Source organism: Erythrolamprus reginae, chromosome Z, assembly GCF_031021105.1.
Source record: "Erythrolamprus reginae isolate rEryReg1 chromosome Z, rEryReg1.hap1, whole genome shotgun sequence".
Lineage (NCBI taxonomy): Eukaryota > Metazoa > Chordata > Lepidosauria > Squamata > Dipsadidae > Erythrolamprus > Erythrolamprus reginae.
In genome coordinates, this window is record NC_091963.1 from 51,876,326 (window position 1) to 51,895,632 (window position 19,307).

Here is a 19,307-nt window from a genome sequence, read left to right on the forward strand (position 1 = left end):
TTAAAATTACAGATTTACAGAATTAGATTACATTACATAACAGTAAATCTACCTCTTCTTCATTTCCCATGTTACTACTGAGCTTTCATACTGTTGCATTTTTAGAATTTAATGGCATGGTCCTGCTGTGTAAAGTCTGTGGAGATGTTGCTTCAGGATTTCACTATGGGGTCCATGCTTGTGAAGGCTGCAAGGTAATTTTTCTAATATAAATGGCTTAAGGTAGCAATGAATATATATGAATTTAAAATTGAATATAATTGTTGCTGACTGTCTGAAATGTAGTTTATGTTTTATTTGCAAAATGGCCAAATTTAAAATATTTTTATTTTCTACTAAATAAGTACATTCAAAAAAGCTAGGAGTAATGTGCTTTAAAGTTTAAGAATAATATTTTGTTGGTGTTTTATTCTATTATTTTTAATCACAACAAAATTTCATAAATCTTATTTTCAAGATTTAACATGCAAAATTGTATTTATATGATATAATTGAAAGGTTGTTCACAACCCCCCAAAAAAACAGTTGCTTTTTTTTCCAGGGTTTCTTTAGAAGAAGCATTCAGCAAAATATCCAATATAAGAAGTGCCTGAAGAATAACAACTGCTCCATAGTGAGAATGAATAGAAACAGGTGTCAGCAGTGCCGATTCAAAAAATGCTTGTTAGTAGGAATGTCAAGAGATGGTATGTTTCTATATTGAGCAGTGACCTTCAAACTATGAATTATTGTACATTTTTTACATGTTGTAAATTATTGTACATGTTTAATTCAAATTGAAGTTTTATAAAAATAGTAATAAAGTAGAGGTTAACATTGTGCTCTGTTTCTAATCGCACTGTAACCATAAATTCACGTATGGAAATGATACTGGAACATGAAATATGTTCTTATAAGAACTTGTAGTCCCAGTGAGTATTTGTGAATCCAGGTCATCCTCTATTTACAACAGTTCATTTAATGAATGTTTAAAGTTACAACGACACTGAAAAAAGTGACATGACAATTTTTCACACTTACAACCATTGCAATGTCCATATAATGTACTTACATGATCATAACTCAGATGCTTGGCAACTGATTCACCTTTTGTGAACTTCTGACAAAGTCAATAGAGAAACCAGATTCACTTTACAACTGAGTGACTTAACAGCTGCTATGATTCACTTAGCAACTGGGGCAAAGCTTACTTAACAACTGTCTCGCTTAACAACAGAAAGTTTGGGCTCAGTTGTGGTCATAAGTCGAAAACTTCCTGTACAAGCAATTGAGCTTATATTCATAGCATAAGCGGTATCCCCGATGGAGAGAATAAGTGTAGCAAGACCCTATTCACAAAGTGCTCTAAACCATGTTTGTGAGGAGGATGTTTACATCTCCAACTGTACAAGACAGACTGGACTGTCAGGACCTCTTATATATTTACGTTAGATATTAGCAATCCATTCTTTTAAATTATCACAGAGTCTTGACTTTGCTATTTATCAACCACTGGAAGAAATGCAAATTTCCAAACAGAATTTTCTAAGAGGGTAGTTTTCCAGGAAGGAAATTCAAACTTTGGCTAACTTTATTAGATATTATTCCTGACATATATATACTTCCAATTTAGGCTTAGCCATAAGAAAATTAGCCTGTGATCCCACAAATGACTGTATTTTTTGGAGTATAAGATGCACTGGAGTATAAGACACATCCTAGTTTTGGGGGAGGAAAACAAATCTGCCTCTGTCTTCCAGCAATTTGCCTCCCAGCAAATGTTATTTCTGTGCATGTGTGTCTGACCCATAGAAATAGCAAAGAATTTAGAAATGTACAATATGGCAGTATATTAATACCAGAAGGTTTTCTTAAATGTAGTCACACTAACTCCTCCTAATTATTTAAATAGATCAAACATGACTAAGTCAGGGTTTAACTCAGCTGACTTACTATTAACAGGACCACTGCTACATTTCAGATTATACTTTTACAGATTCTATTAAAATTGATGTGGCTTTCTGTTAGTATAGTTATTTTCTCCTATTTAAAATAAGATACAATAGCACTGGGCCTCTTCAGATCAAGCATTTATTTTAAAAAGCTTCTTCATTTTGTTAAGTTATCTAGAACAATAATAAAGCAGTCTTTAAAAAATGTCTAATAATTTGAACATTCTATAGGCATTTATAGTTATTGACTTACCTCCTTGCTGCAAACAACAAACAGCCAGTTTCAGCACAGTCTGATTAGCACAAGAAAATAAAATTCTGCCTTATCTCTCCCTGCCAGTAATTTGCCCCTGTGCAGCTTTAGTTTCATTTTCATTTTAGCATGTAGGCTTGTCTGCAATTTCAATCAACTGAGGGTCAGGAGGTATATAATCAGTGGCTTGTACTAATCAGACTGTGGGCTGCTTGCTGCAAGGAAGTAAATTGCTGTGAAGCAGAAACCAAAGGGTGGGGCTACATTCAATGTTTAAGACGCACCCATGTTTTCATCCTTGTTTTGGGAGTAAATATATGTGTTTTATAAGGCAAAAAATACGGTAGTTTGACTATCCTAATCTGTCTCTCTCTTCTTTTTTTAGAACAATATTCAAATATGGTTACTTTAAGATATGTGAACTTCAGCTCTCAGAATTTGCTAGCTAGCCAATTTTGGGACTTAAAGTTTATACATCTTAAAGTTGTCAAGTTTGAGTAATACTGATTTAGAAGAATGATCTAGTAAATGGGAAGTTTCATACCATTATTAATTCATCATAGCCTGGTAACGTGATTAATTGAATTTGCAAAGGACACACCACAAACAAATCACAAATGTGTTGTGCAAGACTAACAAATTAAGGAACTAAAAAAATAATTACAGGACAAGGATATTTACAATATTATAATTACTCTGACTTTGCCCATCTCTGCCTTTTTTGGATATCATCATTTCAGACAAACTGGTTTTCATAAGCTGGATATCACAACAAACTGGTTTACATTTTTCTCAAGCCAAAGTATCTCAAGTAATGCCAATCTGCCACCCTTGTTTCCATTTTGGTTATTCTTAAAATTTTACTTAATATAACCATAATACTTCCCAAACTGTGAGTAATCCTGGTTACTAAGTTTTTGCTATTGCCATTCCAAGTTGTATTTCTATGTTTTTTCCTTATGTTGAAAATAATGCTTGCATTCCTGCCTGCATGGTTGAGAAGAAAAATTGCTTATTCTTATTTTATAAGTTATTTCAGAGCTTTATTAATAATACATCCTTCTGGACAACTCCTAAGATATATTAAGAAAAGGAAAAACAAACGCAAAGCAAGCATCAAAGACCAGGGCAAAAGCTGAAGCAAGAAAGTAGAAGCGACAAAAACTCACATATCTTATCACAAGAAAATGATATCACCATATTCTCAACTAATATTAATGGATCGAACTCAGACAGAAAAAGAAAAAAGATCTTCCACAAACTTCTAAACCACAACTTTCATATAACATGTTTACAAGAGACACATATCACTAAAAAGGATGCCACGGCTCTACTTCTCCCCGGTCTTGGCGAACTCTTTACTTCCTCAGCATTAGTTAAAAAAAGAGGAATTGCCATATATGTTAAAACCCAATACAGGCCAAAACTTATCTATGAAGACACTGATGGTCAAATATTAATGGTGCAGATAACTATTAAAAACGAACAACTAACAATAATAGGAATATATGCACCTAATATCAATCAATCTATATTTTTCTCTCAAATACACCAATAAATAACGGAAAGAAACTTAACAAATTTCATTATTATAGGTGACTTTAATGCAATACAAAATAAAAATAAAGATCACAAGAGTAATAAACAACAAAGACTAAGAAAAGTTCTCCCAACTACATTCGAAGACCTAACATATGAATTTGCACTTAAAGATATGTGGAGAACACACCACCCAGAGAAAACACAATACACCTTTTATTCGCATCCACACAAATCATAGTCACGTATCGATATGGCTTGGTCTAATTCTTATATCATTAACCATATAAAAGAAATACGGATTTTACCCGGTTCTTGGGCTGACCACAACCCCATACTCCTAACTCTTAACAATCAGAATAACATAATACGCCAAAGATGGACTATGAATCAATCCACCATAAATGAAAAACAATTTAAAACCAACCTAGAAAATGAACTACCAACCTTTATAAAAACCAATAATGAAGGAGATACATCTCTTCAGATAATTTGGGATACAATGAAAGCCTACATAAGGGGCATATATATTTCTTACTCAATCTATAACAATAAACAAAGAAAACAGAAACTCAACAATCTTAACTCAAAACTCCAAGACACAGAAACAATTCTTCAACAGAATCCGGATGACACAACAACCCTTATTAAAATAAAAACTATAAAACATGAAATAAACTTAGAAACCCAACAACAACTTACTGCCAAAATTAAAAGATTAAAACAAATAAATTTTGAATTCCGGCCGTTGGCTGCCTTTTAAATTGGCACAACAAAAGGCGGAAAAAACAATAGAGTCCCTATATGATAAGATAGGTTCCTTGAAAACAAGCACAGAGGAAAAGAAAAACATAAACTTCTATCAGGAACTATATAATTCAGATACAATAGATAACTCTGCAATTAGGGAATATCTACTCCAAAACGAAACATTAGAGCTAACAGACGAAGAAAGCACCAAATTAAACAAGACTATTACCCTCACAGAAATCAAATTGGCCATTGCAAAACAACACAACAATAAAACCCTGGGACCTGATGGAATCCCCTCGGAATTTTATAAACATCACCAGGACCTATTAGAGCCACTTATGTTAAAAGTATACAATGAAGCCTTACTTCAAGGCAACCTTCGTAAACCATGGTCCGAAGCTTACATCACCATTATCCCGAAAGAAAATAAAGATAAAAAATACCTAGAAAATTACCGACCACTCTTTTTACTAAACACAGATTATAAAATATTTTCGACAATAATTGCAGAACGTTTAAAAAAGATTCTAAATAATATTATTCACTCAAACCAGAATGGATTTCTACGGGCAAGAAATATTAGTAATAATACTCGGACCATACTCAACACCCTAGAATATTACAATAAAAACCCCGATAAACCGATGGCCCTTATATTTATAGATCTAAAAAAGGCTTTTGATTCTTTATACTGGGAATATTTCATAGCACAAATAGAACATATGAAATTTGGCAATAATTTCCTCAATTTAATTAAATCCATTTATTCACACCAATCAGCTAAAATACTCTTCAACAAATCTATTACAGAAGAAATAACAGTAATGAGAGGTGTACATCAGGGATGTCCTCTGGTATCTCTAATATTTATACTTGCCATGGAAACATTATTAAAAAATATAAGAAATAATACACAAATACATGGAATCGAAATAAAAAAGAACACTTTAAACTTCAAGCCTTTGCAGACGACATGGTATTCATAATTCAAGATCCACTCAAATCAGCCCATATCTTATTGGACGAACTTCACAGATTTGGGGAAATAACTGGTCTCAAAATCAATGTAGATAAAAACCAAAATTATAACCAAAAACATGACAGAAAAACAAAACTCCCTACTAAAACAAGCTCTTAATCTAAAAATTATGGAAAAATTAAATATCCTCTGGCATCTTAATTTCAGCAAATAACAACACCATAAAAAAAGACAATTACGATAAACTTACACAAGACTTACAAAAAGATCTAGCCAGATGGACAAACCTAAAACTATTTTTAATGGGCAAGATTGCCGCAATTAAATCAATATTCTTCCTAGATATTTATATTTATTTCAAGTAGCCCCTACTAAACTAAACCAATCATTCTTTGAACATCTCCATAAACTAATTCGAAAATTCATTTGGACAAAAAAGAAGGCAAGAATAAAACTAAAAACCTCCAAGACCATAGGTCTAGAGGTGGTTTTGGCCTATCCAATTTTTATCTATACTACCAAGCCACGATTATGACCAAAATCAAAGATTGGATAACTCTCCAAAATACAAGACTGCTTACATTGGAAGGATTTGACATACAGTCAGGATGGCATCCATTTTTAATGATGGAACCAAACAAAATACCAAAACACTTTAAAAATCACTTCATAAGAAATACTGTAATATCAATATGGCACCAAATTAAACAAAACTACTACTTAGCAACTCCGAAATGGCTATCTCCAAATGAATTTTATACCTATTTGACTACCCTTTCCACTCCAAAAATAATAACCTACTTTAACTTACTTGACTCTAACGACAACATCTTAACTAGACAAGAGATGCAAGAAAACGGAATACACATAGATTGGTTCACATACACTCAGATAAATGCTAAATACAAACACCATAAAAACACTTTTAGGTTTCAAAATGCCAACCCCCTCGATCTAATACTATTTGGATCCAACATAAAAATAATTTCTAAACTCTACACCTACTTACTAAAACAAGACACCGTAGAAGAAATAGTCAAAGGATGTATGATAGCATGGACACAAAATTTTGGATATACAATAAACCTTACAGAATGGGAAAAAATATTCACAATTAATTATAAATTGACACCAGCAATATCGTACAAAGAAAACCTTTATAAAATGATTTACAGATGGCAACTTCCACCAGCCAGACTGTCAAAAATGTACCCAAATATATCACCCCTATGTTGGAAGTGCAAAAAGAAGCAAGGAACCTATTATCATTTGTGGTGGACTTGTACATATGCCAAAAAATTCTGGACAGAAATTTAAAGAATAATAGACCAAGTCATATCGATAAAGATTACAACCAAACCTGAACTGTTTCTTCTAGACAGAAAACCTCCAAAGAAGACAGATACCTTATCATACAAATATTGACTGCCGCCAGACTAACATATACCCAACAATGGAAAGAAAAAAACATCCCAACAACTTTAACTATTATTAGTAAAATTATGGAATGTGCTGAACTATCCAAAATGACAATAGAAATACAAAATAAGAATGAATCCGAGTTCTACAAGGCCTGGGAGAAGAGGTACAGATGGCTATCCAACACAAATGACAATAAAACAGAAACCAACTGAAAACTCCTTACTTGGCACCAAAGGAAAAAACAAATACAATCAAAAAAATATATATAGACTACGGTAAATACAAACTAGATCTTCTGTCTGAGTTCAATTCCTCTGATATCTATCTATAATCTACTAACAACGCAACATCCAACCATCCTCAATATACACACCCACAACCATAACATTATAATTTAAAAATATGTCATTAAACTACATACGCCCACTATATCGCAGGTACCACCCGTTTCCCTTTCCCCACCAAAACCCATCTTATCTTATCTAACCATACTAATATATTGCTAAGTAAATCTATAGATACAAAACCATAAAACGTTAAAAATTAAGTATAACATGAAAATGTACAGTTAAATGTTTAAAACTGATACATAATAAGTTAAATATCTTATGCTGAAATATGTCTATTGTTCTGTATCGCCCTTACTTTTTGTATCCCTATTTCCCCCACTTTTTATTTTTCTTCTTTTCTTAAAAAATCAATAAACTATATTTTAAAAAAGAAAAAAAAAGAAAAGGAAATAAAGTACAAAATAGTACAAGACAATAACATACAAAAAATAATATAGGAAAAGGAAAAAAAAGAATACTTATAAAAGTCCACATCTTTTCCAGTAGCCTTTTCTGTCCAGAAGCAGCATAAATGTGCAATTTGCTTTTTGAGGGAAAAACAACTTTAAAAACTTACCTCATTCTCTTAATTGCAGTTGAAAATACCGGATAGTCTGTGTATAAATTCTCTTCCATGTATTTTACATTTGAGAATAATGTATCTTTAGAATTTCAGGTTCCAGAATAAGTAGGGTAGTCTTTTGGTCCTTCTTCACAATTTTGCTGTGAAATAGTTTCTGTGTTTAATCAATGATGTAATTTCTTAAGGAATAATACAATGGAATTATTATTAAAATTTGATTTAATGTAAAAGTCTCTCTCTGTCTTCCTTGTAGCTGTTCGATTTGGCCGAATTCCTAAACGAGAGAAGCAAAGGATGATAATTGAAATGCAAAGTGCCATGAAAACTATTATGAATACGCAGTTTAGTGATCACTTGCCCAGTGAAGCATTAAAAGATAACCAGGAGGCATTGCTCTTAGTGCCCCAGGAACAACTGAACTCCAAACTAAAGAAAGAAGTAACTGACAGAAGGCCCTCTTCTCCTTCTCCCCTTCCTCTTCCACTATGTCCTGCTTTTCCTCTGCCCTCTAATATTGCCAAGGAAGAAATGATTGGCATGGTGACTATTGCCCACAAAGATACATTTATGTACAATCAGGAACAACCAGAAGATCGTAGCACTGTTTTTCAGCCTCCAAATGTTGAAACAAATCTTAAATACTTGGAACAATACAGTTCTGGTGGTGAAGCTGATCATGGTAGCATAAGCAGTGTGCTTCAAAATGGGAATGTTAAACATTTCAATGGACAGTATAAAGGGCAAAACAATAGGTGCTATCCAAGTGGGTATAATCTTTGCTTCCATTCTATGAACTCCACCAGTGGCTTTACCACAAAAGGGTATAATAAAATGCTCGAAAATGGCTTTTCTTCCATTGAATCTCTGAATGTGTATTCCTGCAGCACTGGAGGAAGAATGCATCTGGTATTACAATTATTAAATACTTCAGTCGTAGTAAGGTTAAATTAGTGACATAGTTCTGAGAACAATTGTGAAGTAAAGTATACAGGTAATCCTCTGGATACAACCAGTCACTTAGCAAACGTTTGAAGTTACAACATCTCCCAAAATCATTAATCTTTATGACTGAGCACAGGGACACTGCAATGTTATATAATAATAAGAATAATAACAGAGTTCGAAGGGACCTTGGAGGTCTTCTAGTCCAACCCCCTGCTTAGGCAGGAAATCCTACATTACCTCAGATAGATGGTTATTCAACATCTGCTTACAAACTTCCAGTGTTGGGGCATTCACAACTTCTAGAGGCAAGCTGTTCCATTGATCAACCATTCTGACTGTCAGAAAATTTCTCCTTAGTTCTAAGTTACCTCTCTCCTTGTTTAATTTCTACCCATTGCTTCTTGTTCTATCCTCAGGTGCTTTGGAGAATAGGTTGACTCCTTCTTTGTAGCAACCCCTGAGATACTGGAACACTGCTATCATGTCTCTCCTGGTCCTTCTTTTTATTAAACTAGCCATGCCCAGTTCCTGCAACCATTCTTCATATGTTTTAGCCTCCAGTCCCCTAATCATCTTTGTTGCTCTTCTCTGCACATTTTCTAGAGTCTCAATATCCTTTTTCATAGTGTCAACCAAAACCAAATGCAGTATTCCAAGTGTGGCCTTACCAAGGTCTTATAAAGTGGTATTAACACTTCACCTGGTTTTTATTCTATTCTTATGTTAATGCAACCCAGAACTGTGTTGGCTTTTTTGGCAGCTGCTGCACATTGCTGGCTCATATTTAAATGGTTGTCCATTAGGACTCCAAGATCCCTCTCACAGTTCAACAGTACTTACTACTTACTACTTATTACTTACTTACTACTGTTGAACAATGTTGAAAGCATTCGACAAGGTGGACCACAACCTTCTACTCTCCAAAGTAAAGAAGAGTGGAATCGACAGTAACACAACAAGATGGATTGAAAACTGGCTGACCAATCGCACCCGAGTAGCCCTCAATGGGATTAAATCCACATAGAAAGAGGTAGGCAGCGGGGTACCATAGGGATCAGTCCTCGGTCCAGTACTCTTCAACATATTTATCAATGACCTAGACGAGGGAATAGAGGGGGAATAAATTAAATTCGCAGATGACACCAAGCTGGCAGGAGTGGCCAACACCCCAGAGGATAAACACAGAATTCAAAAAGATCTAGACAGACTTGTACAGTGGGCCGAAATGAACAAAATGAAGTTCAATGTAGAGAAGAGTAAAATCCTGCACCTAGACAAAAAAAACCCAAAACATGCATACAAATTAGGCAAAACCACACTCACCATGAGTGACTGTGAAAGGGATCTTGGAGTCTTAGTGGATAACCAGCTAAACATGGGCCAGCAATGGGCAGCAGCGGCTAAAAAAGCCAACACAATCCTAAGCTGCATGAACAGGGGGATACATAATACCACTCTATAAGGCCCTATTCAGACCGCACCTAGAGTATTGCATCCAGTTCTGGTCACCACACTTCAAAAAAGATATAGAGACTCTAGAGAGGGTGGAGAAAAGAACAACTAAAATGATAAAGGGACTAGAGACCAGGTCATACGAGGAAAGGTTGCTGGAACTGGGCATGGATAGTCTAGTTAAAAGAAGGGCTAGGGGGGACATGATAGCTGTATACAGGTACTTGAGGGATTGCCACAGAGAGGTGGGGGACATACTGTTTTCCAGGGCACCAGAGGGCCGGACGAGGAACAATAGTTGGAAACTGACCAAGGAAAGATTCAACCTGGAGATAAGAAAGAATTTCCTGACAGAGCGATCAACCAGTGGAACGGCCTACCAGCGGAGGTTGTGGACTCCCCAACTTTGGACACTTTCAAGAGGAGATTGAACTGCCATTTGGCTGGGGTGATGTAGGATTTCCTGCTAAGGCAGGGGGTTGAACATGATGACCTGTAAGGTCCCTTTCAACTCTAATAATAAATAAATAATGTACCACACACCTGTGTATTTTGTTTTTCTTGTCTAAATGTAGAACCTTACTTTTTTCACCACTGAATTTCATTTTGTTAGATAGTGCCCATTGTTCAAGTTTGTCAAGATCCTTCTGTATTTTGCACCTATCTTCTGGAGTGTTGGTTATTCCTGCCAGTTTGGTGTCATCTGCAAATTTGATAAGTTCCCCATCTATTCCCCTCGTCCAAGTCATTGATGAAGATGTTGAAGAGTACTGGGCCTAAAACAGAGCCTTGGAGTACTCTACTGCATACACCCCTCCATGTAGATGTAGTTCCATTGAGCACTACACTTTGAGGTGTTGACCCCCTCCACTCTTCCCATAAGCCTTGTGCCTACTTCCCACCCCACATCTACCCACTCCACTCCTTGATGTCTTTAGACCACTTGGATTCAGCATAGACATCATTTCCCGAGCAGCCATAATGAAATAGTCTCCTAATCACCTATGCAAGTGGCTTCTCTCCCATTGGTGTCTTTCTCTACTGTGTCACAGACTTTGCCTTTCCTCCCAACTATTTAGCCTGCCACCTGCACCACTAAGCACCCAGATTCTACCTATCTGCAGTAGCAGGAACTTCACCCACTATCCAAGGGGTTACCAATTCAAAAGAAAGGACACACAGAAGATACATTCACACACACACAAAACTCAGCTATTCTTTCTTACAATCTCCAAAGGAAGGTACATGTTTGTGTATGTGTGTGTGCGTGCGCGTGTTTGCCACTCCCTCAAAGAAGCTTTGATCTTGACCTTCCATTGTAAAGAAGGGAACAAGAGAGTTTGGAAGTTATTTTCCAAAGAGAAAGGAAAGCTCTAAATGCCTGGGAGACTCCAATAATGTAAAGCAGCCGCCTTCTTCACAAAGCCTGAAACATCTGGAAAACTTCAGCCCATTTTAGCCAATCAATTTTTTGCTGGAAATTGGAAGTAAACACCATTTCCAGCAAAACAAACAAACAAAAAACCTGTGACTGGGATACTGCAAACACTCATATTTTATTTATTTATTAGATTTGTATGCCACCCCTCTCCATGCAGGCCAGTTGCTAAATGTCCAAAACATGATGATGTAACTGGGGGGGGAATGTATCATTGAAATTTCAAACTTTTTGTGGATTCATCATAAATCCAAACAGTTGCTAAGCGATCAGTTGTAGTTTGAGGACTCCCTGTATTTGGAATATTAACACCATTGAAGAAAAAATTCACATGTGAAATCACCTTAGAGTGAACAAATTCCTTCTCTTGTATGTGTGTTTTTGTTTTTTTTAAAAAAATACCTGTACGAAATCAATTGGGAGAGGGGACAAATATTAAATAATTACTAATTATAGTGTGACCTTCTGTGTAATTGAGCATAATTTAAATAAACCAATTGAACAGTCATAACTTCCATAGCATTTTCACTTGAAGCTGAAAGTACATTCTCTGGGGGGGGGGGGGGGGGTTTTCACACTGCTTGTACTATATTTTATAAATGGCATAGAAACTGCATGAAAAGTTATTCAAACTTTTTAAGCTTTAAGAGTTTTTTTAAGCCTTAAAGTATAGTGGGGGGAAAATTAAGATTACAGTAATGCACTTACAGTCAAGGTCATATAATTTGTTTCTGGATAGTCAGTGTAATTGCCTATCAATTGTCCTACATGTGTATAAAATGATACAAACATTCTAAAATTATAATGCAAAGATGCTATGTGAATGTAAGTTTGTAAGTATAAAATATTGTGGGAAATAGACTCTAAAGTACTCTCATACTCAGTTTTCTTTTTAAAGAAAGATTTATTTGTGTTGTTGTCAAGAAGTAACTCTTAATTAGATTCTAATATTTTTGGAACATATTTGCTAGCATTTTTAAATATGTACTGTTTTAATTATGAATAATTGTGTTATATTTGAAAACATTTCTAGTTTCATAGTTATAGAAAAGAAAAAGAGTTCCAAGTTGCATTTTGATTCCATATGTGTGTAAATATCCAGGTTTGCCCAATGAACAAGACTCCTTTTGTGGATCCAAATAAATCTGGTCAGGAAGTCTGGGAAGAATTTTCCATGAGTTTTACCCCTGCAGTAAAAGAAGTAGTGGAATTTGCCAAGCGTGTTCCAGGTTTCCGAGATCTTTCCCAACATGATCAAGTAAACCTTCTTAAAGCTGGAACATTTGAGGTGAATATTTCCTTTTTATTTCTATCAATTTTACAACAATTCTATCTCTTTACAACTATATAAATTGATATTAGAATAATAGATAGAAAATATTACTTACCTCTTAGAATATTGTGGTATATTGAGTTATATCATATATTGAGTTACACTAGGCATATAGGGGATGTTATTGACTGTAGATTAAAAGTTCCAATGGCAACTCAACAAACTATAATGAAATCAATGAGGAGGGGTAATTTAACTATTGCATCCCCAGCTGTACAAAAATCTTCCTCAGCCTCTGATATTAACATTGCAGAGGGTAAAGAACAGACTCCTACCTTACAAATGCTACAGAACTCTCTGGATAAAATACAGGAGTGTATGATTAAACAACAGGAAGCTACAAATAAAACTCAAGAAACAATATTACAAAATCATTTAGAAACACAAAAGAAATTTGAGGAAGTATGCGAGAACTTTGTCAAAATTAATACTATAATAGAAGGAGTCCATAAGACAGTGGAAAATCATGAGACTAAGATTAAAAAGGTAGAAGAGACAGTGGAAGCTAATAAATTGAGATTAGATGAAAATGAAGAGGAGCTTAAAAAAGTAAACAAAGATTTGGAAACCGCAGTGAAAGAGATGAAGAAGGAAGGATACTTATTATAGAAATTGAAATTAAAAGGAAAAAGATAACATTAATTGTGATATATGCACCTAATAATGACCAAAAAGCCTTTTTTTAAAAACTATGTCAAAAAATAATAAAACTTGAGAAAGAAAACATTTGTGTGGTTGGAGACTTTAACGCAATAGCAAATTTTGAGAAAGATTATAAGGGAATGGAAAGAAATAAAAAGAAAGAAGAATTGCCAGATGAATTTAAAGATATAACAGAGGAATTTAAACTGAAAGATATATGGAGGGAACGCCACAAAGATGAATATAAATATACTTACTACTCGAACCCACATAAGTCATTGTCCAGAGTAGATATGGTATGGACAGATATATAACTCCAAAAAGAGATAATAGCGGCTGAAATTGAACCCAATCTTTGGGCAGATCATAATCCGATAAATATTACAATTAAAAGAGATTATAGTAGGAGGTATAGATGGACAATGTACACTAAAATAATAGAAGACAATCAATATAAGCAATTCATAGATAAAGAACTAAATTTCTTTCTAGAAAAAAATTGGAATAATGATACATCAATCCAAAACATTTGGGACACGACAAAGGCGTTTATAAGAGTCTAACAATAGCATACATAAGCACTGTTTCCCCCCCCCCCCGCACACCCTTTTCCATGGGCGCTTGCTCCCCATCCCCCTGCCAGCCTGCGGGGGGGAGGTGCAGGGGTGGGGAGGCGCTGGCAATAGAAGAAAAGGGAGGTTACGGGGAATGCTGCTCCAGAGTGCAGAGTGGAGGAGGGTAATCTTATCTTCTCCCAACAGCTCCAAGGTTTGTTTATTGGTTTGTTTGTTTGTTTATCCATAGGGTATATACAGTGAAAACATAAAAAGTTTTTCAGTGAGTGAATCCGGAAACTTTTAAAACAAATTTGGTACCAGTGAATCAATGCAGCTGCATTTATGTGCACAGAAAAGGGAACCCTGGCCTCTCGGTGCTGCCCCCTGCCCACCTGATCCACCCCCTCTCCTCCTCCTCCACCTCCTGCCTTGGATCGCGACTTCTCCCACGGCGATGGCCGCGGCTTTTCCTCGTTCTCATCTGCGCTCCCAGCCAGGGGGCTGTGAGAGAGGGTTTTCTCCACATGCTTCAGGAATGCCCACCCCGCCCCTCTTGCAGCCCCTTCGCTGGGAGTGCTTTCGTCCCAGACTTTCAGCAAGGGGGCTGCAGTAGAGGCAGGGCAGGCGTTCCTGAAGCGCTCGGAGAAAGCGCTCTCTCACAGCCCCCTCGCTGACAGAGAGAGAGAGAGAGAGGGAGAGAGAAAGTAAGTGAGAAAGAGAGAGAGAGAAAGGGGGGGAGGGAGATAGCAAGAGAGAGAAAGAAAGAGTGAGAGAGAAAGAAAGCAATAGAGAGAGAGAAAGAGAGAGAAAGAGAGAGAGAGCAAGAGGGGGAGAAGGATAGAAAGAGAGGGAGAGTGAAAGTGAGAAAAAGAGAGAGAAATGACTTGATTTAAAGCATATGGTAAAAAGCACCCAAATAATAACAGAACAAACCCCCCAGCCGTTTGTGTGTGCGTTTGTGTGTGTGTGTGTGTGTGTGTGTGTGTGTGAACTCTTGAACCATTTCCAATAGCTCACCTGTTATTGAAAATGGTTCAAGAGTTCACACACACAAACACACACACACCACACACACAGTGGAAGGAGGGGGAGGAGACAGGGATGGAAAAAGAGGAGAAGATAGTAATAATAGTAATAGATTTTGGTTTTGTTTTATTATTAATTTCTTTTAATAAAAAAGAAGGGATTTTTTTCTTGTTTGTTTATACTGTATATATAGTGACTGGGCGGCATAGAAGTGTGTGTGTGTGTGTGTGTGTGTGTGTGTGTATGTATATATATATATATATATATATATATATATATATATATATATATATATATATATATATATATATATATGTAGATTGTTCTGAGTTTGGGTTTTGCCCTGTGTAATATTTTGCATGTCTATGCGACGTTTCGGTGAAATCACATTCACCATCATCAGGCTGAAGTTTCAAGCTTCGTGCTGTTGTAAAATGGAATGTTTGCAACTGTCATTTCTTCTTAGTATATAGTGTGGGGGTGGAGATTTGGTTTGAATGTAGCAAATAGATTGGGTGATTATGTTTTAGTGGTCTGATTGGTTGGTGGAATCATAATTATTAGAAGGATTGACATGGTGATTTTTATGAAGTGTTTTTTTGTTTAAGGCTGGTTTCCAAATCTCTGGTAGGCGGGACGTGTCATCTCTTTTATTTATGCAAAGGGGGCTCCTCTCAATCTCTATGGCTTCCAAAGCAATTCTTCTATATAAATTCTCTGTTTTGTGAAGTAATTTAGTTTTTTCAAAGTCAATTTCGTGCCCTGTTTTTTTTAATGTGCTGGACAAGGGAGGAAGTTTTTTCTTCTTTTTTAATTGCATTTTTATGTTCTGCAATGCGTGCACTTACTCTTCGATTGGTTTGTCCAATGTATGTGGCTGCACATGTTTTGCAAGGAATTTCATAGATTCCTTGGTATTCCAATTGGATTTTATCTTTTGGGCTCCTTAGGATATTAGATATTTTTTGGTTAGTGCAAAATGAAGTTTTGATGTTATGTTTGTGCAGAATTTTACTAATTTTGTCTGTGGTGCCCTTGATGTAAGGGAGGATGGTGGTACCATTGTCCTGTTCTTGATCTTGTTTTTTGGGGAGTGTCTCTTTTTTGATTAGGTTTGTGATTGTTTTCCCTTCGAATCCATTAGAAATTAATACATCTTTGAGTTTGTTCAATTCAGTTTTTAAGTGCTCATGGTCAGCTAGGCGTTTGGTTCTGGTGATGAGAGTTTTGGCCACTGAGGTGATTTGTGCGGGGTGGTGGTGTGAGTGTGCATTTAGATAACGGTTGGTATGGGTTTTCTTTTGGTAGATAGTGTGTCCTAGGCTGCCATTGGATTTTTTATAGACCAGTACATCTAGAAAGGGAAGTTGATCATTGATTTCTGTTTCCATGGTAAACTGTATTTTGGGGTGTAGGCTATTGAGATGTGTGAGGAAATTGTCTAGTTTTTCCTTACCATGTGGCCAAATTACAAAGGTATCATCAACATATCTCAGCCAAAGTTTAGGTTTGTATTTGGATTGCTCTAATGCATTATTTTCGAAATATTCCATGTAGAGGTTGGCGATGACAGGTGAGAGGGGTGATCCCATGGGGGCTCCCTCTATCTGTTTATATCTTTGTTCGTTATAGATGAAGTATGTATTAGTCAGGCAGTGGTTGGTAAGGTCTAGGATATATTTGGGGGGGCTTGTGTTTGTCCTGGATGGCTGTCAAGGCTTCTTTAATAGGTATTTGTGTGAAAAGGGACACGACATCAAAACTCACAAGTAGGTCATCGGGTTGTAGGTTTTGTTTTTTAATTATTTGTATAAAGTGGAATGAATTTTGAACATATGAGGTAATAGTTTCTGTATATGGTTGAAGGTATTTGGCTAAAAATTTGGCAAGGTTTTGTAGAGGGGAGCCTATAGAACTGACTATTGGCCTGAGAGGTATTCCTTCCTTGTGTATTTTTGGAAGGCCATAGAGTTTTGGACATATGGAAGATTTTTCTCTGGGGATGATTTTTTGCTGGATTTCTTCACTGATGGGAGAGGCCTTGATTTTGGATTTGGTGGTTTTTCTAGGTAGGTGGTAGGATTTGCACACATTATTTGCTTTTACATTGATTCCTATGGGAAACATTGTTTCATCTTACGAACTTTTCACCTTACGAACTTCCTCCTGGAACCAATTAAGTTCGTATCATGAGGTACCACTGTATATTTAAACGAGTTTGAACTACCACAGATGTCTGAAATTAATATAGACAGAATAGAAAAAGATATTTCAATGATAGAGCTTGAGAGAGCAATTAAAAAACAAAATAGTAACAAAACACCTGGAACAGATGGGATCCCAGCGGAACTATACAAACAAATGCAAGAACCCACAAAAAAACTGATGTTAGTAATGTTAAATGAGGTGTTAAATAAAGGGAAAATCCCTCAATCATGGAAGGACAGCTTAATTACTCTAATACCTAAAGACATAAATCAAAGACATTTGATAAAACAATACAGACCAATAGCATTATTGAATTCAGATTATAAAATTTTCGCAATGATTTTAGCAGAAAGATTCAAAATAATTATAAATGAAATAATACACCCAGACCAAAACAGCTTCCTACCAAATAGAAATATTAAAGATAATCTAAGAAATATAATAAATATATTAGAATACTATAAGACAAACCCTGGGAAAACCATGGCTTTGATATTTTTGGATGCAGAAAAAGCATTCGATAATTTAAATTGGAATTTTTTAATAAATCAATTAGTAAAGATGAAATTTAAAGAAAAATTTATTAGGGCTATCCAAACAATATACACCCAACAAACAGCCAAAGTGATTATTAACGGCGAATTAACAGACAATATAAATATAGAAAAAGGTGTACGACAAGGATGTCCTCTCTCTCCATTGATATTTATACTGGCTAAAGAGATCTTACTAATACAGATTCGAACTAATAAGGATATTAAAGGACTGAAAATAAAAGATCAAGAATATAAGATTCAGGCATTCGCCGATGACCTAGTTTTTAACATAGAAGATCCCATTGAATGTGGTGGGAAATTATTAGATGAAATTATTAAATTTGGGGAAGTAGCAGGATTAAAAATTAATAAACAAAAGACTAAAATAATAACAAATTAGAAAAATGGAACAAACTACAGATCTCTCTTATGGGAAGAATCTCTGTAATCAAAATGACTATTTTCCCTAAAATACTATATTTATTTAGAACAATTCCAGTCACCTTAAAAAAAAACCTTCTTTCAAAAGCTTAACAAAATTGTAACAAAATTTATTTGGCAGGAAAAAAATCAAGGATCAAAATACAGTATCTACAGGATAATAAAAAGCAGGGAGGTTTCGGGTTACCGGACTTTGAGCTATATTATACAGCATCAATTATGGATTGGCTAAAAGACTGGATCAAATTAGAGAATAAACAATTACTATTTCTAGAAGGCCATGACCTGATGGTAGGGTGGCATGCCTTTCTATGGGGCAGGAAAGATAGAACCCATAAATACTTTAGACAACACATTATTAGAAATATGATCCTCGAAGTATGGACCAAGATTAAAAGATCACACTATTCACAAACCCCACAATGGTTCTCCAGTATGGAGGCCATAATGCATCCCAATACAAAAGATTTAAATAACATGGTTAATTATTATAAATTACTAGATGGAAGAGGTAAACTGAAAACAAGGGAGCAATTAGAAAAAAATGGAATAAGAATAGACTGGTGGCCATACAATATAAAAAAATCGAAATATAAAGAGGATAAAAAAACAAATGGGATACAAAAAAGGAGAAATAGAACTTGACAAAATAATATTAGGTCCAGACCAGAAAATGATTTCAAAATTCTATAAGTACCTATTAAAATATAACATGGAAGATTATATAGTCAAAAACAATATTCAGAGTTGGGGTAGGAATTTTGGATATAGTGTAAGCCTAGACAAATGGGATATGATATGGTCCAGAAACTTCAAATTAACGAAATCAACAGCATATAGGGAAAATTTGTAGAAAATGTATTACAGATGGCACCTCCCTCCAGCAAGACTTGCACAAATGTACAAAGGGATAAATCCACAATGTTGGAGGTGCAAAGAA

General features: G+C 35.4%; 1 protein-coding gene across 3 annotated transcripts in view; it reads left to right on the forward strand.

The window, feature by feature from the left end:
* NR1D2 (nuclear receptor subfamily 1 group D member 2) overlaps positions 1–19,307 on the forward strand; it is a 107,496-nt gene that overhangs the window by 63,643 nt on the left and 24,546 nt on the right. For all 3 annotated transcript variants that reach the window (XM_070727263.1, XM_070727265.1, XM_070727264.1), the window contains 4 exons: positions 106–194; positions 542–686; positions 8,043–8,695; positions 12,727–12,912. In XM_070727263.1, the coding sequence (XP_070583364.1) occupies positions 106–194; positions 542–686; positions 8,043–8,695; positions 12,727–12,912 (1,073 nt within the window). The remainder of the gene's footprint in view (positions 1–105; positions 195–541; positions 687–8,042; positions 8,696–12,726; positions 12,913–19,307) is intronic.